The sequence below is a fragment of the Diorhabda carinulata genome, chromosome X, assembly GCF_026250575.1.
Source record: "Diorhabda carinulata isolate Delta chromosome X, icDioCari1.1, whole genome shotgun sequence".
In the NCBI taxonomy this organism is placed as follows: Eukaryota; Metazoa; Arthropoda; class Insecta; order Coleoptera; family Chrysomelidae; genus Diorhabda; species Diorhabda carinulata.
In genome coordinates this window covers 15,683,995-15,710,450 of record NC_079472.1, presented here as the reverse complement: position 1 = coordinate 15,710,450, position 26,456 = coordinate 15,683,995, and the positions used below count along the sequence as shown (strand labels likewise).

At 32.9% G+C, this 26,456-nt stretch overlaps 3 protein-coding genes across 3 annotated transcripts in view; 1 reads left to right on the top strand and 2 right to left on the bottom strand.

Moving 5' to 3' along the window:
- Nucleotides 1-543: 543 nt before the first annotated feature.
- LOC130902562 (protein NipSnap) lies at nt 544-5,872 on the bottom strand. The gene is made up of 5 exons (XM_057814787.1): nt 5,628-5,872; nt 5,395-5,568; nt 5,163-5,334; nt 4,842-5,109; nt 544-3,240 (listed from the first exon to the last, which is right to left on the bottom strand). The coding sequence occupies exons 1-5, from the start codon at nt 5,672-5,674 to the stop codon at nt 3,092-3,094; spliced, it is 810 nt and encodes a 269-aa protein (XP_057670770.1). The 5' UTR covers nt 5,675-5,872; the 3' UTR covers nt 544-3,091.
- Nucleotides 5,873-6,372: 500 nt separating this feature from the next.
- Nucleotides 6,373-26,456, top strand: part of LOC130902560 (rabankyrin-5) — a 34,838-nt gene continuing 14,754 nt past the window's right edge. Inside the window, exons 1-2 of the mRNA XM_057814785.1 lie at nt 6,373-6,493; nt 6,585-7,309. Coding sequence (XP_057670768.1) covers nt 6,490-6,493; nt 6,585-7,309 — 729 coding nt within the window. The 5' untranslated portion in view covers nt 6,373-6,489. The remainder of the gene's footprint in view (nt 6,494-6,584; nt 7,310-26,456) is intronic.
- On the bottom strand, nt 10,519-24,512 carry LOC130902561 (uncharacterized). Its single transcript, XM_057814786.1, has 3 exons — nt 24,135-24,512; nt 11,260-11,436; nt 10,519-11,195 (listed from the first exon to the last, which is right to left on the bottom strand). The coding sequence occupies exons 1-3, from the start codon at nt 24,193-24,195 to the stop codon at nt 10,930-10,932; spliced, it is 504 nt and encodes a 167-aa protein (XP_057670769.1). The 5' UTR covers nt 24,196-24,512; the 3' UTR covers nt 10,519-10,929.

Sequence of the window (26,456 nt, the reverse complement as noted above, 5' to 3'; positions counted from 1 at the left end):
AAGCGATAGCCATAATCCAAAGGATTAAAAGGCTTGATGATGATGATGATGAAGAACAACTTAAATAAGGACAAAAGTCCAATTCCTTACAGTCCACTCTATAGTTTAGTAATTAAGGAATGAATGTGAAGATTCCCGCCAAGGATGTTTTCCCGCTTGAATTGAATTTTCGCGGGAAAAGATGGGAAAATTTAATATAAAGCAGTTAAGTCAAGTTAATAGGATCTAGTTTAACTTCAGTCTCTGAAGACGATAACTAGATAATCGAATTACGTGCCAAACAGTGTAATTAGTGGTGTAGTGGTAGGGTAAACAGGGTGCTCAACCCCATAGTGTAGAACAGCTTCCGGAAAACGGAATAAGAGACATTTTTTGTCTTTCATAAGATAACAGACACTAGAGATGTTTTAAAATATTATTTAATCATATTTTGAGGGTTTTAGGACGTTTTAAATGGAAACATATTTAGTCCAAAAGAGTTGTATGGAGGGACGTGTTTGAAACTCCTAAAAAATGCCATAAAATATAAAATGAAATGCAAAATTAATTGGAAACAAAAATATATTTACGAGACTTGTCCATAAAATAAGATTCCCAACGAATTTTCACAATAAAAAAGCATTGTTTATTGGCATTGAATAATAAACTCCACCCTTTCAAGTGATTATTTACTTCAGGAAAGAGATGATAATTACTAGGGTTCAAGTCTGAGCTGTAAGTGTGAAATATTATTCCACCCAAATGGACAACAATCTTTTGCTATCCCAATTTCTTCGGCTTCAGCGAGTTGAGATTTTTCCACTAAGGGGATTATTCTTATGTTTCCGGTGTGAGATAGCGAACCCAGATCTATTCCTCAGTGACAACAGAGTCGGTTTCGTAGACGTGAAGAAATTCGCGGGACGCTTCTACACGTTGCCGTCGCCATACGCCAATTTTTCAAAATGATGTGAATTTGTTGTTATCAGGAATCATCTCGCTGATGCCCCGAAACGATCTTTTAGCTTTAATTTTTCCACGTAATCACTTGAACGTCCATCGGAGGATACGAGAAATGAATTACAGGGCATAAGACGCACCTGGCGTGAGAATCAACAGGGAGTTCCATATATCACGGCCATCAAGACTATAAGGAACGTCGGAGACACTCGTCGGGGAGGTAACTGGTAGAAAAGGAGTTAAAATATACGCTAGTTTCATAAAATCTGTCTAACATCGTTCCTAGCGTACGTATCTGCTTGAGAACCTTATTTTGTGGACGTACCTACACAGCTGATAAATTTATAAAAAATAAAATAAAGGATGAATTAGTTAATTGGTTAATTCATAATAATATATAAAGATTAAAACATACCTGACAATTTAAAATGGTAAAAATTCCCGCTATAAAACACGCGGCGCCTCTAAAGCTTGACATAATAAACGTCAATCACGGAACAACAAGTTTATCCTTAGAGCAGCGCCATTATTATACTAATCGTCACTAAAATCGTGTAATTTAAGCGAACCTGAACCAAAGATATAAAAGTGTACGTCAAAGTGCGTTAAATAAGGGTGGCTACTACTAAAACCACTGGTACTACGGCCCTCGAAGAGCCCTGGTCTCGTCCACCACATTCATCCAATGATCACGGTCCAACACTCAACGTTTCCACATTCTTACACCTACTTCCTATTCGATATCACCCGGACATCGTTTGCGCGGTCGCACAGGCTTGTACCGGAACGTTTTGCGCACTCTCCGCTTCTCACGCATACGCTCTAGGGTCTTCGTTAGAGCTATGACTGCGCCATATATTCAGCGTGAGATAATATTTCGCTCTCAAGTGTTCAATACTGTTCAACACCCCCAAGTCTTGCTAGCGTACATGACAACAGAGTGGAGAATTGTGCGATAGATTCGCTTTTTGGATCAATAAACGTGACTTTGGTAGTCCTTGGAGACTGAAGTATCTCCATTTCCCGCTTTCACATCGGTCTTTTATTTCCATCGAGTTGCCATTATTACCGGCGCCGTATTAGCATCGGGGTGGATTTTAATGGAAGCGCTATTGAAAAAGTGCGTCTCTTCTTATAAATTTTTTAGGTTAGGTTATCTAAATTCGCTACATTTATAACATACATGTCTACACCATATATTTTCATATGAAATTCTATATTCGTATTCGTATAATTCATAAATTTAATACAAAAAACGAAACCGGAAGTCGAACAATTATTGACAATAGCGGAAGTACTAATTTCCGATAAATGGATTCTGAAATCTCGAAAACGCGAAATTAGCCTGAATATATTTTGATTCTAAACCGGACAGATATACGGAATAATATGAAACAAATCTGAATACAAATTACATAAGTTTTTTTTCTATATTCAATAAGACAATACACTTTGTAATATACCCTCGATTTTTGTAATTTAATACCATTAATAAATAAAATAGAAGCAATTACATCCTGGCATTTACACGAAATATATCCCATGATATATAAATAATTGACTATCGATATAAATGTCAAGTTATAACCTCTAAAATTTGACAGAAGCTTCATATATTACAAAGACGTTTGATAAGTCACAATATATTCCGTGCGATGGAGCCACTAGAATTGTTTGACATATGACAACTATTACCTATCAAACGTCAACTGACTAATATCTATTTATGAATAAGAAATGTATAAATGAAACTGGAAACTTAACAATCGATACGGTAATATATTGTTCACGGTACTACTGCAATAATAGTCATAATTACACGCGTTTCAATAACCAAATTGTCATCTTTAGAGACAGTTTTTGAAGATGATAACTTGGTTATTGAAACGCGAATTAGAACGTTGTAACTGAGTAAAAACATGGTTAAAATTGATGTTCGGTCTACTTTGTTACCAGATTTGTTATTATAAGTGTTGCTATTGCGTGATCAACTTATCAAACGTCCCACAGCAACGGTTCACTCATTCACCAGAAAATTCTACTAAAAACACAATATATATTGTGGAAGATATGTATTATAAGTAATTTTCAACTATTTTCTCACGAGTGAACTTTTTTTAATTAATTTCTGATCTAAACTTTGACGTAAGATTTATTGAGTTGGGGAAAATTCAGTCGGGACCATTATTCTACAATGCATCTCTCTAATTAAAGGAACTGTATAAGCTACACATTCGTCCCATCCAGGAGACCTCCATGCACTTTCCCTGGTCTCTTTTCTACCGTTCAAACTATTATAACCTAAAAAAAACAAAATAGAATCCAAAAAATAAACAATTTTGTAACAAAGTTAATCATGCATTGCTAAATAAAAAGATTTTCTCCCCTTTGTACCCTATTGATTAAAATACATTATTTGAGACAGCTTCTGAGAGGTTAGTTTTCTATTTTTGTACCCCGGCACCCTTTTTTAAGAATCTGCAAATGCTAGTGTTTTTTTATTCCATTCAACTGTTTAAGTAATGGTGTTCTTTTAGAGCTTTTTCCTCTTCATATTTATTGGGAGAGTGAAGATCAAAAACCTTATCTTCTGAACTCTTGAAGAAGATAATCTCAGTCACTATAATAGTTGATAACTTTTTTACAATAGAATTATTTTTTTTTACTCATTTTATATAAAATGAAATATTGCTGACTTGTGGCAGTTTTCACCCCTTTCGTCAGGATATATAAGATATTTTGACTTCCCCAACCCTTGTTACCTAATATTTTTTTGGTATCAACCGATTGCACTAATACTCTCGAAAATATAAAATAGATCTTATAGTTGTCTCCCTCTACACATTTCTCAAACATATCAGTCATTCAACACTTCTATTTTCGGTATTTTTTGTCCTCTCCTATCGAGATATAAAATTTTTTTGATAACCTCACCTCTTCATATTTAATAGTTGTATTGTGGGCGGCCAAGGGGCCGTTAAGCACATAGGGCTTCAGATTGGCCCGTCGTGCCCATCCCGCCTCTAGTTACAAGATATTTTGTTGGTATCAGACCAAATGCACTAATACTCTCGAAAATATAAAAAAAAATCTTTATAATTGTTTCTTTGGACTCTTTTCTCCGACATATCAATCACTCTACTAAATACACGTTTATATTTTTAATATTTTTGGCCCCCTTCTGCCAAGATATATGAGATTTTTCAATTTCCCCACACTTTTAATAATATTTTGTTGGTGAAGGACCAATTGCACTAATATTCTTGAAAATGTAAAATAAATCTTATAATTGTTTCTTTGGACACCTTTCTCTTACTTATCTGTTAATCTACTTAATACACAGTTTGCCTTTTGGAATTTTTACCCTCTTTATTAGGATATTAAGATTGTTTTATTTTCACCACCTCTGATTATATAATATTTTGTTGATATCGGACCAATTGCACTGAAACTCTTGAAAATATGAGATAAATCTTATTGTTTCTTTGGACACTTTTCTCCGACATATCAGTATATCAATCAATATACGTTTCTATTTTTGGTATTTTTGACTCCCTTCTGCCAAGATATATGAGATTTGTTTCCCCACACTTTGAGTAATATTTTGTTGGTGAAGAACCAATTGCACTAACAATGTAAAAATGTAAAATACAACTTATAGTTGTTTCTCCTGACCCTTATCTCCAAGATATCAGTCATTATATGTTTCATAACAAAAATTTTCACTTTCGGACCCCCTATTTTCCTGTGGTAAGGGCACATAACGATTTTCTTCCCTGATATCGCTCTTATATACTTAATAATAAGTCTATTCTTATATATAATCATCTATATTTAAAAAAATAACTAATAACTAATTTTTTAGTAAAAATAGTTAAATGATAATTTTTTTAAGTACTTACACCAAATATGATGAACGTTGTACAATCGACCGATTTGTGAAAAGAATCCAGCAAAAGCTTCATCATTATTTTGCCTGTAATTGATAGCTCTAGCCCAGTTGTTGCCCCATTCGATCATTGTACCTGGTTTAAGTGCATAACTACGAATTTCATAAATATTTTTCGGTTGTCTCAACAAAATTTGCGGCCAGTAACTAAACGCTAAAAGATACTGTAAATGACGAGATCTGACGATTTTCCCTTGTTCTTCGTTCAGTTGTTGAAAATCCTAATAATTTTGTTGATAATAAAGTGTAATTAATCTAAATATTGGTGATTTACCTTGCTGTTACCTACGACTTCGTTATAAGTATCGATCATTTGATAGCCTCCGGTGAACTTCCACAGATGTAAAGCTTGATCTTGATCACCCACATTTACAGTCCAAGAACCAACTAATTCGACCTCTTTCGATAGGGAATCTTTTGATTTTACAAAATCAACCGTGTTTTTACTTAAAAAAAACACGCAAAATATATCGTCTTTAAAAAAAAAAGAAATTGTTTCTACTTACACATTTTGTAAATAAGCAATTTTAGAATCAGGCCTATAGTTATGGGTTTGTAAAGAGTAAATAATTTCTTTATCGCTCAACATTCTACTATGGGATTCTTTGGTAGGTTCAATTTTTCGTACAAATATCTTAGATAACCACGCATCATTTTTGCTACCAGTTGTAGACAGTGACCTATGGAAAAAATTTGAATTTTTTTTCGAAAATTACCTATTGTAGATAGGATGTTTTACCTATAACTTTGGCTTAATTTGTTGAGATATTTGAAGGTGTTGGCCATTTTTTTGTTAAAATACTTATTTTTACACTATCGGTGTCATTAAAAGGTTATCACTTTGTGCTTGATTTTATGATATTATCATGTGGGGGTATAGACCAACGACTACGTTTACACAAACCACTGATTCCCCTTTCAGTTATGCAACTGTGCATATAAGAAACTTAAATAAATTCTCCGTTTAAAAATCAATAGTTTCTTGATAAAAATTTAATATAAATAATTTTATTTGATGTTTACCGATATTAAATAATGAAAAATTAAATGTAGGTTTATAACATCACAACCAACCATCATAATATCATTGTATAAAGAATATTCTTTATACAATGATAATATTGTCTTCGGAAACAAATACTTTCGTTATTTACATTAAAATTATTATTAGTAGTGGTGTTTTATTTCAATTTTTTTGAACTAAAAGTGTTCATTTCGATAGAAAAAGCGCCCAAAATGATTAATTCTCAATATACAAATGAAATAAAATATCGCCGACGTATCATGTTACTCGAAATTATTTATACAACACGAAGGATAGAAACTTTGTAAAAAATTTATCGTCAGAGAGACTAAAAAAATTGAAGCTATATAGTAAATGATCAACTATTCTTTTCTATTTACAAATTGGTTTTGGTGATGATATTATAGATTTTACTTTATACGTTTTAATATAACTTGTGTAAACACAGTCTACAAAAATCGCAAATGTCAAATGTCTAATTTTTAGAGGTTAAATTTTTTTTGGGGTGGTTTAAAGAAAACAATAATAAATATCTCACCAATAATTGTTTTTTATTCTAACATAAAAAGTACACAACATGGGTAATTTCTCCATTATTTAATCAACATAATTTTATAATAACTAACGAAATTAACGATGCAATATAAATGTATATATTATTTATTGTTGTAGCTCAATCTTCAGAAGTTATAAAGCTTCAGCAACATTTATCTTTGCTGAAACAAGAATATTCGAAACTTCTAACTAAATACAGAGATATAGAATTTAAATACAACAATCTGGTAGCTTCAGATATTAAAAATACGGAAGATACATTTGCTTCGAGACTTTTGAAGATGATTAACAACCTCTACGATTCAGAAACGTATAGTGATATAAAAATCAAACTAAAAGATCGAGAAATCAACGGCCACAAACTAGTATTAACCGCTAGAAGTAGTATGTGGAACGAAAACGTTTTAATGAATAAAAAAGAATTAGATTGGACCGAAATTGATCCAGAAGTTGCCAATTCCATAGTTTTGTGGTTGTACACCAACAATTTAAATCTATCATCTTCAGTTTTAACATTGAATCTAATCAAGAAAGCACACGAGTTTCAATTGAATAGCTTAGTCGAGCTATGTGAACAGTTTTTAATATCCGTGGTAAACATACGATCATGCGTTAAATTTTACTCTGTAGCCGAGGAAATAGATGCGATCAATTTAAGGGAATACTGCTCCGGTTTGATTTCAACTCATTGGGATGATCTCAATTCATCAGATTTCGATCACATGTCAGGACCTTTGTTGTACAAGATGTTGAAAAGCAAAACACAATTACCCTTACATTCTGCTGTTAGATTGCAAAGGGAAGACGTAGTGTTTCTGTGTTTGGTGGAAAATTCGTCTAAGGTAAGAGTTTTTTCTACCTAAAAATAATTTTTTTTTTACATTCAAATCGATTTTATTTAATTGAGGTATCCAAACATTTGATATCTAATTATTATATTTCTTATATTATTTTCATTTCTAAAGGGTTTAACGTACCCCCAGATCTAGTATAAACGAAAAACCATTATTTTACGATAAGATTTTTAAATGTATATATACGAGGGATGTTCCAAAACTTTTCGCCCCAAGTGGTAAATTTACATGTGGAGGGGAGAAAAAGCGTCAACATGCGCGAACGTACTAATGCCATAGGCAGCTATTTTGATCTTGGCTTCAGTGACAAATTTGTAGTAATCAAAACTTCTGAACTTGCATAAAAATTATGATATAGATCTACTTACAGTGAAAGGACTCACTTTCAGGTTTAAACCTTTTAATGTTTTTACACATTCTCACTGAACAACTACATTGTTGACTAAATGACATTTATAAACTAAAACTGCGTATTATGTGACTAAAACATGAGCACGTTGCTTCAGAAAACAATCTCGATACCAAATGCGCCGAATCAGCTGTAACAATAAACACAACAGCGTTGCCATCTCGTAAAATATAGGAGTGACAATGAAAAGTTATAATTATTAAACTTCCTTTTTTAATTATGAAAATTTTAAATCAGCATGAACTATTTACAAAAAGCAAATTCCGAATTCCAAACGATTTCGTTTTTCATTTCAAATAACTAATTATACACAATAAAAAAAGCTACATAATACCATTACGGAATCGTCTACTGACGTTGACCGTGAAGCCGTTTCTGTTCGATTATTTGGTGGACGCGCCGGGTACAAATTTTCAACAACGGATCCTGCGGCAATCTCTTCAGTATTCAACTTATTTACAGTATATTATGGCCGGTTTAATATAATAAATTTCTAAAAAGGCTTTTTTATGTATTGTTTTATTCTAGTATGCGAATTATCGAGAAATTAGTTTTTGTATAAATAGACGCTTGTTTATCACACAAAAAAATCGGTGAAAAATCTGACGTTATCCCGAACACATCGGGATAGACAAGTAAACAGTGTAATTAAATAAATTAGCAGTCTTAGTGCATAGTTTAGTGTTTAGTTTGGTGCATTTAGTATTAGTGTACAAATAAATTAAATCAGTGAGTTAGAAATCTCAAATCACAGATGCTCTTGAGACATAATTGCATCTCAATATATCTAAAACACACATTTTATGATGTCTTTCAACTTAACAAAACATCTTTGTGGATTTATATTCAATTGACACTTGAAATTCCTTCGAACCAACAACAAGAACAGTTTTTTTTTTTGTATAAGTATTAATACTATGACGAATACATCGCCATCTAATGTCGCCACCCATAACGTAATATACACGGCTGCACGCTATCTAACGGTGCCGGGTATTATTTAATTCGAAGGAAACTATAGGTGACGGATGGCCCCATCTATTATTGGGTAGCCACGTACTGTGTTCTAGTTATATATGAAAAAAAAATTAACTGTAACTAAAGAGAAGTTTCTATTTAAAAGTTGTTGATTAATAGACAGTTTTGGAATTATTGTAAGAGTATATATAAGGCGAGAACTCACAATATAGCAAAGAGTTGAATATAGAAGATATATACTCTGGAACATCTTCTAATCCTCTACAAGGCCTAGCCACGTCTATCTCTGGAGTGTTGTTCGCACATTTAGTGCTTGACTTCCAAGCATATCCTGAGGATGCTCGACTCATTACATAAGAGAGCATAGAAGCAAAAAATGACTCTATTTTACCGAGATACTCTCACGGCAGATGCTCTTCAAAGCTGTCTAACATAATTCCACCTAGAGCAGTTTCTGCAAAACCTACTCGACAGGCTCAAGACCTTGCAAATGCTCTGAAATTCAATTTATCGGCTTTAGAGAAGTGCAAACCTTTGGAATCAGTACGTCTTTCCCGAATCCTACAACCTCCAGAAGACCAAGACCCATATACATCTCCACGAGGCAGACACCTCGATTATATTAGTGATATCTCATCTCTTATTTTAGTTTTAGCGTCATATCTCAGTTAGTGTGTGTTCGTGGAAAGATATGTAAGAGCCAAACATCCCCCTACCACTTATGGTTTACGAATGCTGTTGATAAAGGTGGTGCGAAAAGATTATCCATTTTATGACTTTGTTCATAGGAATATCGATATGCACTGTTTGTGATCACTTCAAACAGATGGCGTCCTTCCACCTCGATACATTAAGTCTGTCTTCGATCTTTTCTGTTACTTTTGACAATCATCGTTCAGGATACGTTGCAGCGAGCGTCGATAAGTTCAGAGATGGAGCGCGCCGCCTAGTGGAGCGGCGAGGACTTTGAAGAACCGACGCCCTCACTACCAGACGACTTCTGCTTCATAACTGATCCAGTTGCGCGACTAGAACTCAACGAAATATTTAGATGCGATCGAATCATTGAACTTTGATTTTTTCTTCCTGCCCATGCCTTTCTTTCTCTCTACTCTGCCCTACTTCATCGCTGGTGATTCTCATTAGTTCAGGGTAACTTCAGGATGCGTCTATAGAGTCACATCTCAAATGCATCAAGTTTTCTGATCATTTGAGCTTGCAAGGTCCAAGTTTCCACTCTGTACAGCAGTTCTGACCACACATGACATACCACGAATCCTATTCTGAGATGGAGGTTTAGATTTCTGTTTAATAATTGTCAACAGCTTTCTTTTCCGACGAATGCGTCTTAGTACTTCGTCGCTGGTGATTCTCATCAGTTCAGGGTATCTTCAGGATGCGTCTATAGAGTCACGTCTCAAATGCATAAGTTTTTTGATCATTTGAGCTTGCAAGGTCCAGGTTTCCACTCCGTACAGCAGTTCTAACCACACATGACATTCCACGAATCCTATTCTGAGGTGGAGGTTTAGATTTCTGTTTAATAATTGTCAACAGTTTTCTTTCGTGACCAATGCGACTTAGTACTTCGTCGCTGGTGATTCTCATCAGTTCAGGGTATCTTTAGGATGCGTATATAGAGCCACATCTCAAATACCTCAAATTTTTTTGATAATTTGAGCTTTCGAGATCCAAGTTCCCACTTCGAAACAGCACTTCAACTATTCAACTCAAATTTATGCGTTATTTTTACGCCATTACTGGGGAAGCATTGCTCTAAGTCCACAAGGTGAGAAAAAAATAAGCAATAGACGTCATATTTTAAATATATTCTTCATAATATTACAAAAAATATACATTATATTTAGATACATACAAGTTTATATATTTTTTTTAGTCTGCTGTAAACAAAATGAGCAAAATAACCATTGACTAGTTTATTAAATTTTTGCACAGTCGTACAGAAAAATTTATTTGAAAATGTCTTGACTCCTATTTTCAAAACAATATTCGCATTTTCAATTCATTCATTATTTGGATTTGTCTATGATATATTGTGACTGGTACACAGTCGCACGCCATTTGACGTCGCCATTCGCAATATATTGGAAACTATAAAAAATAGTGGGAAGAAAAATGTGTTTTCGGAAGAAAAATTAGACATAGAAAGTTCTACAATGTTCTAGAATTATCGTAAAAGCACGAGACGGGAATTAAATATTTAAAAATATTTATACAAAAAGAGTATCACAAATATAAAGGACTTGAGGTAACCTAATGTTTTGTAACTATTGCCCGAGTTACATAATTCCGTATTACAATAACAATATTCGATATTGGACGTTCTAGTTCCTTTGTCATCCAATTTATGACATCCCGGTGTGTATGGTTCTTCTACTGATACCTCTTGGTGCCATTCACCGTGATGGTAGTTTTGAATGACATGTTTCTGATTGGCACAATCTCTTTCCGTACCATTTATAGTAGCTAAAATTTATCGCAATTAATCGAATTAAATCGAGTTGTTTTCGTATATATCATAATTACTTACTGGGAATTTTGGCGCTGGTGATTTTCTTTGTGCAGAACGTTGAATAAGGACATGTCACGATGAATTTTTCAGAATAATCGAAATCTTTGCATAGTCTAACAGGCTCGGTACTATAATATTGAGGCAGTGCTGCTAAACATTTGTAACATCTGATAGTGCTCTCGACTGTAGGAACATCTGAAAATCGATTATTGTTCGATGAATTATGGAAATTTCATTCTTAAATCGGATTGTCACTACGCGAAAAACTGTCACTCGGTCGACTGGACGAAACGTTTCGGGTCCAGGCGGAAATAGTTTCGCGAAACAGTTTCTCGCTGTGACAACCCCGGATTTAGAACGAGATTTTTAAATTTAGAACATAAAATTATAAACATTAAATACTGGTATTTTTTTTGTAATACTTTATGACAACAACCCCTTTTTGGGACGAAATACATATATTAACATAATTTTTATATAAATCTGATCATCTGCGTCTTAATTTCATGTAAAACACTTGACAATGTTGTAACTCATGCAAATATCAAAATGGAGGCGATGCGCGCTCGTCTAAGGTTATTTTCCCCTCCATATATCCGGTTTCAACGTTTTAGCGGGAATTTTGAAAATTATTATTATTTGTCTCAATTTTATTCAAATTTGTTTCAAGAAAACATTTTTCGGTGATAAATAAAATCGAAAGTATTGAATTGACATTGTATCATTGTTACAATTAAGCAAAAAAGTGATCAATAATAATAATAACAGCTTTCTAGGTCATTTGAACCACGCCTACACATAAAAAAAGTATTTAATCCAAGGTTAATAGGTAACCTATCGATTTGTAAATATTATTTTTAATTACGAAATATTTTTAAATAATTTACGATATTGGTGAGAAAAAAATGTTTTTTTTGTAATATTATCTGTAGTATATTTGTATTTGCGAAACCTAATTTATAATTTCCGATCTTTTATTGGTTCTTTATAACCATAACCTGTACAGAACAATGGAAAATGGTTTGGATAGGCCAAAAGACCTGTGTATTGGAAATTACATGTATGTATGTATAGATTTGAGGTCTAGATAGATCCAAAGGATCTATTCAGTTCCACTTTCTTGCTGCGATACTGAACAACCCAGTCTTCACAGCTGATCTGAATGTAGAATAACTTTAATCGCCAAAGATTTTCATCCTCTAGTTCATACACTCCCAGTTGTATCTAACACTTTGAGAGAATATGGTTCCAGCGCTGATCATGAGTCACTCTGACGTTTCCAGAATTTACCGTCGTTACCAAGAGACTGAATGGTATGACCCTTTCTTCCGGAGTTACCGGAGAACCCAGTTTTCACAGCAGATCCATCAATCTCTTCTTTAAAAACTCCAGAATGTGGAATAGCTTTAATTACCAGAGATCTTCGTCTTCTATTTCATACGTTTCTAGGTGTAGTGCTTTGGAGCTCCTCAGTGTGTTACACTTCCAGAGAATGTGGATAGAGTTTTCGCCCTCTATGCAACAAAATCTGCACGCAGCGTTATCTGCTAGGTCCAGCGTCTTCAGGTGTTTGCTGAGGCGACTGTGGTGTCCCGATAGAACTCCTGTTGGTATTCGTAGATTGTTCTCCGTTAGGTTCATAATTGGATAACTGGAGATTACATAGCTATATCATAAGATTCTTCTCAACAAATTTCACCAAAAATACATTTTTTTAAGTAATGATGTCCAAGTTGTGTATCCTTTCCAATTTAGTTGCAACACACGCCACCCTACGCCACGCCACGTTATCCCAAGTGGGACGATTCTCCGATGTATTGAATTAAATGGACAAAACGCGTATGCACACTATTCGATACGTGGCGTGGAATAGCGTGGCGTGTTGCTAGTGGGTTTCGGCCTTTACCCTGAAACACTTTATGAAAAGTTTTATTAAAAAAATAGGTTTTTGTTGGAAAAAGCACATCAAAAAGAGGCGAAATCGTAGTATAGAGACGAAATTACCTTAAGACTATACTATGTACTATTTTTTTTTTCTATAACCCTGTATAACATTCGTAATAATGTTAGGGCGTCAAACGAAACATTTCAAACGTACAATTATCTAATAAGGGTTCTTGTCTTGGTCATTTTTAACGTTGATGACTGTTCTCATTTTTATCAACGGAGTATATTATACGAGGGCGTTTCGACAACTATTCAATTTTATTTATTTTATTTATAACTCTAATCACTTATGAGGGTTGTTTGAAAAGTTTCCAACGTAAAAAATAAAAAAAGGCATATAATCATGTCTATTTTTTAACCCTTTCTTAATAATTCTGTAAACCGGCGATAGTAGAGTGCTTTTGACACGGTGCTTTTAACAATTTTGATTATATAATTTCAACAAAGCGCTTCATGGTTTTTTATGCAGTGACAATCTCAGAATTTCGTGGTTTATTTTGCTCTAGATTATCGTTGTTTTCCTCCTTTTGTCTTCAAGGCATTTCTGCACGGAATTCGGTTACAATCCTAGAAGTTCTTCTCTTTGATTTTGGACAGACATATATCTCGCAAGGTTCATCGATAGCAAGTGATAAAGCGAAAGAAAGTTGAATATCTTTCATCTGTAAATATGCTACATTCGAAGAAATTTTAGCTGATATATTTCAACAGATAATGGCGAATCTTTGATCTTTTTTTCTCGATTGTTTTTGAAATCACGGAACAGTTCTTTAGATGCACGTATGAAGCAATCATCGACATAATCACCATTTTGTGAATGATTTTCCTTTTCTTGCAATATCGAATGATACAGCGGAGTTTCCCCGAGTTACACTATTGAGAACCCGGACGACCACCAAAGAGATGGATGGACAGCTCCCAAGAACTGATACAGAGTAACCTACAAAACTAATAGATCAAAAAATCATGAGATCTTAAAAATGAAGAAGAAGTTTTATTGCATCTAATCACTAGAACTTGATCGCTGTTTTTGTTGCTCGTCGACATTTTTTTTTCGTTCTTCGCCGGTTGGATATTTACTATCAAAGTTTTTATGTTTTTTAGTGAACTGTTTCTCTAAATTTGATTTCTTAGCAATCCCGATTGAATTATTGCTGCTCTTCATCAATTTATTTATTTTTTGCTTGTAACGACCGTGATAAACCTCGTTTATAGATTCAAATATTATTTTTTTCGATAAAATAAATAATATTTGCTTATTAAACTAAAGACCCGCGACTTCGTATCGAAAAAGCCGCAGCTTCGATTCGAAAGAGCTTCGTATGGACTTATTTCCTTTCTACGCATTGCTGTACTTTTTTCGGAATAGCGATACGTATACTAAAACTCGTATATGTCAGATTTATTCAAAATTTTGACAATTGACATCAGAATAATTACGGGAACTGACTATATGAAGTGAATTTTGTATCGAACCGCCCTCGTATATATTTGTCCCTTTTCTTTTTAATCGAAACTATGTTCGTATAAATTGTCGATTGTAAAAATCTGATGTAGCGGGCCCACGTCTTCCCATCGTCGTAACTACCGTGATTAGCACTTCCTCTTTCGATGTCTGTCTCTTTGTACTCTATGCCGGATGTCCCTTATATCATTAAAAAAAACAATTCACTCTATACTCGATACCTTTTAAAGAAACAAAACTACTTGTTGCTATGAGTATTAAAATATTGTTTGAAATCTGTATCGGTTATTAATAATTTAATAGTAGCGGGGAGTAAAATCTTGAAAATTCGGTGGCTGAATGATAATTTTATCAGAAAAAATCAGTCGTATTATCGTAGTGAAAAATCCATGAATTGTACACACAAAAATTCGGTCATTTAAGACGAATTTCACCTCGTAGATGCCTCAAATTGGCCGAGTTGCACTCCTTATTGACTGTTCGACCTTCTAAGACGAATTTATGGTAAACTACATCACAGTATTCAAATAAAAACGTTTTCGGTGTGTTTTTTACGATTTCGACTCATTTTGATAGCGCAATTCGTTAGATTTTTTCGTTGTCATGCTGGAAGATAAATTTTTCTGCCGATCAGAACGTAGTACATTGTCTTTTAATATTTTTCATAGTAATTTTTCCTCGAAATCCTCAAAAAACCTCAAACTTTGACTCATGACACCATAAAATTCTCCCAATTCTATTTGACACCTTAGATTTCTTCACTTCCAAAAAAGACAGCTTCTCTAATCTCCTTTTCACTGCAGAAGTTCTCAAAGGCAGATCTGTAGATTCATTGATCTGAGCTGGTGAGTCTTCGATCGCGTTTACTGATAAATACGAAACGTTTATCTTTGGCGGTCCGTCCTTAACATTTTCTATCCCCCAAGTTCCTGGTGGTTAGGTTAGGTGGACCAAAAACTCACGGACATCACCACGTATCTCTTGAAGACGCTACGAAAATATTGATCAAAGTACTTGACAAAAATGATGATAAGATTTCAGAAAAATCAAGAATTTAATCAAAATTTCATGAAATTTGATTAAATAAATGCAATATCAATTTGGGACACTCTATAATTAATAAAATGGAATAAAAACAACAACAAATTTTGTCGTAAACAAAACTGATAAACCATCTTTTTATGTTAAAACATATGACTCACAAACGAATAGCTGTTGATTTGAAAAAAAAATGTAAATGAAATATTTTTTATATGGCAATGAACCCGATAAAACTGTCCAACTCGCGACATCTAAATTCGGCGAAATTATGACGTGGTGTCGCTAAATTTTTATATAGATACGAGGTCATTCGAACAAGTATTTCACGTAGTGAAATTCATGGGTTCTAAACATAACAAAACAAGATTATAACTGAAATAAACACTTTTCAAAACGTCTGTATTTCACCCCTTAACTCGACCTTGAGCTTCGCGAACAAAAAATAGTCGGACGGCGACAGATCAGGGTTGTATGGTGGGTGTTCAATCTTTGTTAAGAGACACATTTGTGTACAATAGCCTTAGAAAAAGGCTAGAGAGGACCGGAGCATTGTCATGATCTCAACATCTGTCAACATCTCTCTGATTTTGCCGTGTCACTTTTTCGATAATTTTTTGACGCAAATGTCAGAATTACCATCACCTGTACGTGGAGTACATCTAGTTCCCATCGAAACAACTATAGCGATCTATTTATTATACGAGACCAATAAGTCCAATAATCCAAGTTCGATAATACAACGTGATTCCATAACAACCATTTTGTTATCAAGTTTTTCATGCTCCAAATCACACTACATTAAAATAAACCAAAGATTCTATTTCAGTTTGGTCTAAATCATGTCCAATTTTTGGTTTTATAAAAGCAGCTACTCAACTTTTGAGATATGGCAACCCTAATGTGTATATGTCAAATTTTACAGTCAATACATGGAATTGATGGGTTATCCGCTGTACAGTCCTTGTTTGGCATCAAATGAAATCATTTGTATTGGAGGTAACTGAATCGGAATGGAAAATTTGGATCAAACGCATGCAAAAGTGCCATATCCTATTATAAACATAAGTTTTTCTTTGTCTATTTCAAAACTTATGTAGCAACCCTCGTATACTAGTTGTCAAATAACATCTTTTTGACGTCACGACACGATAGCAGAAATAAACAAATTTTCAATAATTTGCATAAATTTCGATGAAGCTCCATCGTAATTTATTGGAGGGACATTCTTTATAATACGATCAATTAAGACATTGTTAAAAATCGAATTGAAAATCCCCATCATTTCCGTGGATGGAAAAAATTCTTATTTAAGGTCAAAAAAATGAGTTTTTCACAATTTTCAGCAAAACGGTGAGTTTTATCAAAAAATACCTTAGACGAGAATTGTAGATCTTAAAATTATTTACAAAAAACGTATCAATACTTTTTTTCCTACAAGCTACTGTTTCTGAGATATAGTGATTCAAAAAGTTGTAAAAGTAACTCTGAAACATAACTTTCAGAAACGGTGGCTCGTAAGAAAAAAAAGTATTGATACGTTTTTTGTAGATAATTTTGTGATCTACAATTTTTATCTAACGTATTTTTATGATAAAACTCGCCGAAAATTGTGAAAAATCCATTTTTTTGACCTTTGATCTTAAATAAAATTTTTTCCATACACGGAAATGATGGGGATTTTCAACTGTATTTTAAACAATTTTACTGATTTTCAGTCTAAGGTATTTTTATGATAAAACTTACCGTATTGCTGAAAATTGTGAAAAATCCATTTTTTTGACCTTTGATCTTGATTAAATTTTTTCCATACACGGAAATGATGGGGATTTTCAATTGTATTTTAAACTTTTTACTGATTTTCAGCTTGATGGGAATTTATGTAACTTCACTCTTATTTTTTGGTCTAATTTGACCGGACTATTATACGGAAAAGTTGTTAATAGATTGATTTTATGATCATACTTCCTCGGACTATAACACGTAACTTTGTTATCATCTTCACGCTGTTGACGATAATATGAATTGATCGATTGTATTAAAAAATATTTTTTATTTTCGAATGAAGTAGTTCTTCGGACCGGTTAAAATTTTTTTCGGGGACAACTTGTATAGGTAATCCGAATGAACGTTGCGTTATTTATATCCATTTAAAGTTTAAGAAAACGTCCAAGTCATGGTCAACAACAATCTATTTTGTCTTTCTTCAATTTCTACATACCCGGTGTGTGTTTTTTACTTTTTTTGAATTCGAAATTAAATCCGGCGTGTAGTAAATCGACTATTAGATAATTTGTTACGGTCAATTTTGCAATTCGATTTTTACTCAATCATCGTAATTACATCATAAACACTCCGAATAATTTGATAATATTACTATACAGGGTGTCCCACGACAAGTTAAAACTATCTGTATATATGGCAAAATACTTATAGTAGGATCAGGAAAATTTCTACGTTTGGGTTTTCGATTACGATCTTTTTAACTAAAATATTTTCAAAGATGGCCGACTACCGGTTCTACCGGAAGTCGACTGTAACTTTCGTTATTTTAAATTGAACACCCTGTATATTAGTATATTTTTGAAATCTACGTAAAATTTTAGTATACTATTGTCCAAAATTTTTTTCGAAAAATACATACTATTTGAGTTGATAATTTTTTTGTAAAAAATTTGATCAGTTGCAGACCCTTACAAATTATTTTTTTACGAAGATACCCTTAAAGATATGAAAATAGTTTCTGTTCGGATGCTTTTAGCAAGGTCGGACGTAAATGAATATATGTTGAAAAGTTTTTCATTTTATACAGGGTGTGTATAAAAAGTGTTCAAAGTTTAACTTTATCAATATCAAATTTCTTTATTCTTTTTTAAATAGAATCATTCGGTTTTTCCTATTTTACTGCATTCAGGGGTAAAAAATAAGGCAAATTTATATATACGTAAACCTTTTTCTTTATTCAAATTTGAAAAGTTTTCTGTAAATTTTTAGAGATGCAAGTGTGGTCCAAATTTAATTTTGACCCGTTGATACACCCTGTATAAAATAAGAAATTTTTCAACATAGATTCAAATACATCTGACCTTGCTAAAAGCAACCGATCAGAAAAAATTTTCATATCTTTAAGGGTATTCTCGTAAAAAAATAATTTGTAAGGGTCTGCAACTGATCAAATTTTTTACAAAAAAATTAATAACTCAAAAAGTATGCATTTTTCGAAATAAAGTTTTCTGACAAAAGTATACTAAAATTTTACGTAGATTTCAAAAATGTATTAATATACAGGGTGTTCCATTTAAACTAACAAAGTTACAGTCGACTTCATGATTTTACTATAAGTATTTTGCCATATATACAGATAGTTTTAACCCGTTGTGGGACACCCTGTGTATTTCGTAAAACTTTATACAAAAAAAACTGCAAAAAAGGCTTTGCCCCCAATAAAACAAACTAATAAGGGAGAGATCGGAGGCTAAATTTTGCATGCGCAAGTTCTATAAAGACCGAGTTGTTGAGAGCCACTGGTTATTGGAAATTATTGAGGATGGCCCAGGATACAGTTTGTCTTAAGAAATGTCTAGATAGGGATCTGATCCCACTTATTTTAATACATGTTGTATCTGTCATGATAACAACAATTCCCGAACACGCCGCTACCAAATCGTTCAACAGTATGAAAGACGTACCAGAAATTCTTAAAAACGGGCTCTGTTGACGACGCGCCGCGTTTTGGACGACGGGTATCGGTAGAACTTGAAATATCGATCTGAATTCTTACATCTTCATTGAAGAAGGATTAAACCTGACTGGAGGGTGTGTGTGTGTGTGTGTGGGCAGGTACTTATGCGGGAGGTCTCGTAGGGGTACGTACTTTTATGAGGGTCATGTGACGGGCCAAAGTTATATGGAAATGCTCGAAGATTCACGTGGGCAAATGGACAACGATCAAATACTCGCCAAAATTTGTCATTCCGAACTGCCATTGAAGAAGAATTTGAAACTCTTCGCGGGCAGCTTAACGTGCTTCTCCGTTGAGAAAAATTGCCGTAAATGACTTTGAACACTCAAAATAACCCCTATTCGAATATTTTTTGTAATTTTTTTAAATAACAACCTTCCAACGCCGTTTTTTTCTCTTAATGCAAATTTATTACCTGCCTTATGCCAACCCCTGTATCCGCAATGAATGGTTACATATTTTGAATCCTTATTACCAAATTAACCTACTTATTTAACCCCATCCACTTCCCTCACCGGCTTTCCTTTCTGGTATACATTTCATTTAATCGCAAATAACAAATTAAAGGAACTGTTATTTTTAAACTAGTTAGTAGATGTTCTCATCTCTATACTTCCAATTGATATAATCAATTAAACTTTTTAAAACAAATTATCTGTCGATTGTTAATCTGTAGTGGAATAAATAAAATTTGATCTAATATGTTTAAATTTCTTAAACGATACATTAATATTAAATAATATTGAATAATTTCAAAATCTTTACGTCGACGATGATTCATATTGTTTTATATATATATATATATATATATAACATGCGGTTTCTATCTTCCGTTTATCGAATTCCGTTTAATATGATTCACTAGCCGACATATGAATACCGCGAAATATTTTAGGCCAAAGTCGGATTTTTTTTGTAAAAAATGTACGGGAACAGGTATGGAGTGTCCCTTGAATGCAAATCGAATGGGCGTCATGGGGAGGGGGGCTTCTCTTCAGCCGCCATCTTGAAAAACACGTTTTATTAAATATCTCGCGAACCGCGCATCGTATTACAAAAATTGTAGAGATCATTATTGTAGATAATAATATTGGCAATCTTTTTTATTTGAAACCATTTTTAATTTATCATTGTCAATTAACTAAGTATTTAACAAAAACCATATTGAAAAAAGTTTGGAGCGTTATAATTGAAAATATATGCGTTATACAAAAAAAAGTTTCAAATAAAAAAGGTGGCAAATATTATTATCTACAATAATGATCTCCACAATTTTTGTAATATGATGCGTGGTTCGCGAGATATTTAATAAAACGTGTTTTTCAAGATGGCGGCTGTAGTTAAGCCCCCCCAATCACGCCCACTTGGATTTACATTCAGGGGGTACCTGTTTTTTTCATATTCTACTTTTCGGACTATTTATTAGTTTTCAGTAGTTTAGTTTTTGTCGATTATCTTTACAATTATTTATACGTTAATATCTAAAACCATACATTTGATTTGACTGCAATTTTTTCTATCATTACCAGCAAAAGATCTATTAGGATAATTGATATTGAAACCAATTTTCAACCGCGAAAACCGATTCTTCTGAATGAATATCGGCCAAAGTTAATACGCATTAAAAATAAATAATAGATACTCTAGAAACTAAATTTATTCAAAGAGCTAAATTTATCAAATACGTAACGTGATGGACACAGATGGACCATTCGAAATGGTGATGAATTATCTTCCGCAAACTCGGTATGCATATAAAAATGGTTCGAAGCAAGCTCAAGGAACTTGATTGGGCTTTCCAGGACCAAAATCTCCATACCATTATTTTCCAGACAGAGTTCCTGTCAATAAACAAATGATCTTACATTCTCTAAGCGGCCTCGAAAGTCCTAAACGCTATTTAGTGTACGTCAAATTAGAGTAGGAGGGTGAACGAACTCTAAGCATAAGAAAAGACATTGATCTGCTTTCTCTTAAAATCTATGCCTATCATCTTCAGTGCCTAAGTAAAGGCTGAAACCCATTAGCAACACGCCACGCCACCCCACGCCACGTGTCGAATTCATTCGTTTTTCCATTTAATTCAATACATCTGAGAATTTTGAATTGTCCCACGTGGGATAGCGTGGCCTGAGTGTGGACGCACTGAATTAAATAGGAAACCATATGCACACATATTCGACACGTAGCGTGGGGTGGCGTGGCGTGTTGCTAATGGGTTTCAGCCTTTACTTGAGAAACGCTTACTGAGCTCTAGAGATGCAGAACAATTTCCGGCCCAATCCAGAAAAAAGTTTCAGTACCTCGAAGGAGTAGTGCTAATAATTTGGAAAGTTAGACAAAAAACCGCCTGAAACGAGTAAAACCAATTAACCTCAAAATTTTTGATATACCTTGAGGTATTTAATTTTTACACAAATTTATGCCAATCCCGTTTATTTCAAGTTGTTCTTGTTTGCCGAAATATTTTTGAGATGCGCACCACTTACATTTAATTGCCAAACGATATGTCATATTTGACACATTCAGATTATTTTTAGCGAGGTTACTGGTTGATTGACGCCTTGTTTCTGATGTATTTTGTCAAAATTTCACGTAAATCTTACAGATTATTTCCAATATTCATATAAAAATAGTTTCGTTGTTAGATTAACACGAAGAAAAAAATTTTTTCGGCGATGTTAATTGAAAAAATTGGGAAAAATTTCCATATCCTGGAATCCCACTTAATCATACGTAAAAGCTATATCTGTAAGGTTAGTGCTGCAATCGTTCAATGCTGATCAAAAGTTCCCTCGCAAACGTAAAGTCAATGGTAATTTTACGGACGTTAGAAATTGCCGCAAAAATTAAAAAAGTCTAAATTATTAGTTTCATCCTGTTTTTGTATTTCAAAGTTGAAACGTTTTTGGTTATTTTGAAAAAGGGAAAACGATAACTGACCAATTTTTTGTTGATTTTCTGGCAAGTTTTACCGAATTCTAGATGAAACAAACTTCACGATAATGCGCCTGCCATTTCCATCTAAAAATTTTAATCTCGCTGGTCACAACGTAACTTCTCATCAAAAATCGCCTCCTTATTAATTTCTAAATATTTTATTTCATTTAAGATGTAGAACACAATTAAAAACTACCCCAAATATAACTTTTTTTTAATTTAATCTCAAAATGGTTTGAAAAAAACTAAAATTGTGGATATTTTTTCTCAATAGTCCAAGAAAATTGGTTGTTAAATTGCATATTTTGTGTAGGTTCTTGAGCCTTTTTTTGAAATGACCGTAATAAATTTTTTTAAAAGGTATTAATAGTTATGGAAAAAAAAAACTAGGATCTTTCCATTTCACATAAACTAGGTTTTTCTCTATTACTGATATTTACAAAGTTAGGGTGGTTGAAGCTTAAGGGATGATAATAATGATAGCTTTAAAAAAATTTCGCGGAAAAATTATTCCATTGAGAAAAGTCGTTGAAAATGAAACAATTTGAGTGAAATCAAAATTCATAAATTTTTAAAAACGATTTTTTTGGAAAAATCGCATTTTTTCGGGGAATTATGATTTTTTAAAACTGTAATTATCATCTCTCAAAATCCAACCACTATTATCAAAACTCAAAATGGCCATTTCTGTGTAAAATTAAAAGATATTTTGGACACGAGTACGATTTCCGTGGCGCCTGGATTTGACTATGTCATTTTGTAAATCGACCCAATAAGTCGGAAATATAGAATACATTTTTTTAATATCTCGCTTCGTTTTCGAGATATCGATACTTGAAGTTGGAAACATTTATTTTTATTCAATATTTGTATATATCAACCTAACCTAATCTAACTTAACCTCGTGGTGGATTTTGAGTGCAAAAAATTCAAAAATCGTGAATTTTTCACAGCCAAAATTAACTAAAAAAAAATTTACTTCGCGTCAGGATTATTTTAGTTTTGTTTTATTATTATTTTTTTCTTATGGGGGGCTTCGTCGCGAGGAACGGGTGAGTTTGGAGAGAGGATATTGGGGGCAGATAAATTCGGAGCGGGTAGATTTGGAACGATTTTTTACGATCATTTTTCTTATTCAGTTGATTTTGTCGTTGAAAAGAACAAAACAACCGACAATTCTTTATGAAAAATTATGAAATTATTCATGTATTTATGGTATGTTGAATTATATTCATCACAGAGTGATTAAAGTTATAAAAAATGGCTTATTTTGTTATAAAAATCTGTTTTTTTAATATAATTTTGGAAAATCAGGGTATATAATATTAAAATTGAATAAAAAATATTCTGTTTATTAAATTAAAAGATTCATATTGAATTTGAAGTGATAAAATATTCATTTAAAAGGAAATATTGAACGCCATCTGTTCAATTAAACGAATTTTGAACTAACGTTTGATTATAACTTTAAGTATCGATATCTCGAAAACGAAACAAGATATCGAAAAATTTCATTCTTCATTTTCGATTTATTTTGGCCTAATTAAACCAAATCCGGAAATCGTACTCTCCCCCAATTTTGATTTGAAGGTTTTTTTGTGATTTTCACCGTTTCTCTAAAATTCAAAAAAAAACACTCAATTTTTTTTAACTACTTGACAGATCTATTTCGGATACTTCACAGGAATTTATATTAAAATATTTACTAGGAAAATAATTACTGATATAATTTACACGGCTTATATATTATAATATGCTTACTTTTTAAAAATATGACGCTTATCACAGTCAAAACAAAATTAATCCTAATACCCTTCGTCATCTTCTCCTTAGAATTATCATTAATAAATCCTGTATCTAAATTTTATTTTGTTGATTCATTCATCAGCTTTGCATGTTTTTCACACTTCTCGCGTAAACTGAAATAACTTTTATTTATTTTCCCAACATTTCCTAATCCTCGAAACCGCGTTACAGCATAAACATTTTTTTTGCGAGGAAAAATCTTGAACAAGAAAAAAATCGCGTTAGTCAGTACGCACCGTTCGAGCGCGTTATGTCGACTGACTTGGAAATAGTGGATTCAAAATCGCGACGGCTTTGAGTAACACGAAATTCGCCGCCGCCGCGATGTGCAAGCGTTCAACTCGTTGATTTGTTTCCAGGGCCATTGTGATTACAATACGATGAGAAATGTTTTTTAGGCCAGTTCGTCCGTTCGTTTATTTGACCAGAAATAATACACCGCATTATATCCCAATAATAAATATTCGGAGTAGTCCGTTGAAATTTTACACTTTTTATCATCGGGATTTGTCGCTCATGTTAATACAGTGCGGCGTTGTTAACCTTTGTACATAGTGATTCATATAATTCAGTAGTTGACATCGTGTTATGTCGCAAATTCTATTAGGACTGGCTTATAATGTAAAGTTAACACGCTTGGTATACGTCGAATTAGTTATAGAGAACCGCTATAGACGTTTTTTTTCCCATTACTTTTCTATAATTTACGGTAAACGTACGCAAATATACCATATTCCACTTCCTACATAATTTAAAGAACTACGAGTAAATAATAAATCTTTATACACTGCGTACCAAATTTAGTAACACAGAAATCAAATAGTGCAGGCATTTTAGCTCAAAATTGTGTCAAACCTCCCGAATTCTTTAATGCATCTCCGATTCTCATGAAAATTTAGAATTAAGTTCGTCTTACCCCTCCACATCAAGATCTACATGGTCGCAAGGTGTACAAACTGTTTTTAAGTAGTGAAAACCACCCCTTATCGAAAAATACCAATATTATTGTTTTTCCTATTTTTTTTTCAATTCAAATGTTTTTCGTTTATGCAGCATTAACATATAATAGAAAATTCATATATTTTGAAGTATCAACCCTTAAAAATCTTTAAAAACTACCCTTCTCATGAAAATATTATAAGAAAAAATCTTTTAACGATTTAAAACATTGCAATTTCATTTTTACTGTTAAAAATTCATAGCATCTTAATAAAATTGAATTGGTTATTTATTTTTATTATTCGACCCTTAAAAACTACCCTTTTGCGGAAAATGAAATTAAAATAAATCTAATAATAACTGCCAACTTTTAGATTTTGTATTCTTTTTGATATTGGAGTTTTTTGTTTCGCAAACTACCTTAATTGGAAATAAGTCACATGACACATAATTTATTTACTCGAAGAAACATTTGATTAAAAAATAATTTCACTTGATAATCTGATTATTTGGCCACCCAGATCGAGTGATTCGACCTCATTGGATTATTTTCTTAGGGGTTATGTAAGTTCACTTGATTGATCATCCACCGTATAGCCCTTATCTGGTACCGTTCGACTATTTTTTATTGGCAAAACTGAAAACCACGTTAAGGGGTAGAAGATTTGAAAAATGATCTCATTTTTTTTATTTATGATTTTCATACATGGTTTAAAAGTTTCAGATAAACAAAATCCAATGGGTTATCTGGTTTTTTTAATTAGACGCATTATCAATGTTTATTTCCGATTCTATTTTCTACACTGTTGATAATATTGATTAGTTCACGACAGATGTAAAAAATAACCTAAAACATCCATCGAGTAAAAAAAAACAAAAATTAAGTAAATAATCTTTTACGTAAGACATGCCCCATTTTTGAACGTGTTTATTATTTATCTGGTTAGTTTCTTTAAAAAAATAAAAATAGTCGAGAGATCTACATCCTTTATGAGGGTTGTTCACGAAAATAGGGAACAAATACCGTACAGAGAAACCTGCAGTTTTGTTAACTTATGGTAAAATACGAGGGAGATTCAAATAGAATCGAAACGACACATTCTCGAAAATTTTCTATGCCTGTACCAGTCTTTTTGGATAATTCTGTATTTCCAGAGCGTTGGTTTACATTTTTTGTGAAAGTATCTTTCTAAGGTGTGGGCCAAAAACTGTCAAAGGTGTGAGAATTTGAACAAAGAATGCCAAAAAAAAAAACATAGATGGCGAGAAAATCTAAAGTATAGCAAAACTTTCCTCTGAACCCCAATTATTTTCGCAGTTTCACTTCACTAGTTACAC

Excerpts from the sequence above, each read along its gene's own strand:
- LOC130902562 (XM_057814787.1), bottom strand. The coding sequence starts at position 5,674 with ATGGCCAACACCTTCAAATATCTCAACAAATTAAGCCAAAGTTATAG. Across the intron at positions 5,335-5,394 it reads ATTGCTTATTTACAAAATGT|TAAAAACACGGTTGATTTTG; the intron begins GTAAGTAGAAAC and ends GTTTTTTTTAAG. Across the intron at positions 3,241-4,841 it reads CAACGTTCATCATATTTGGT|GTTATAATAGTTTGAACGGT; the intron begins GTAAGTACTTAA and ends TGTTTTTTTTAG.
- LOC130902561 (XM_057814786.1), bottom strand. The coding sequence starts at position 24,195 with ATGACGAAGGGTATTAGGATTAATTTTGTTTTGACTGTGATAAGCGTC. Across the intron at positions 11,437-24,134 it reads AAGCGTCATATTTTTAAAAA|ATGTTCCTACAGTCGAGAGC; the intron begins GTAAGCATATTA and ends ATCGATTTTCAG. Across the intron at positions 11,196-11,259 it reads CACCAGCGCCAAAATTCCCA|CTACTATAAATGGTACGGAA; the intron begins GTAAGTAATTAT and ends GATAAATTTTAG.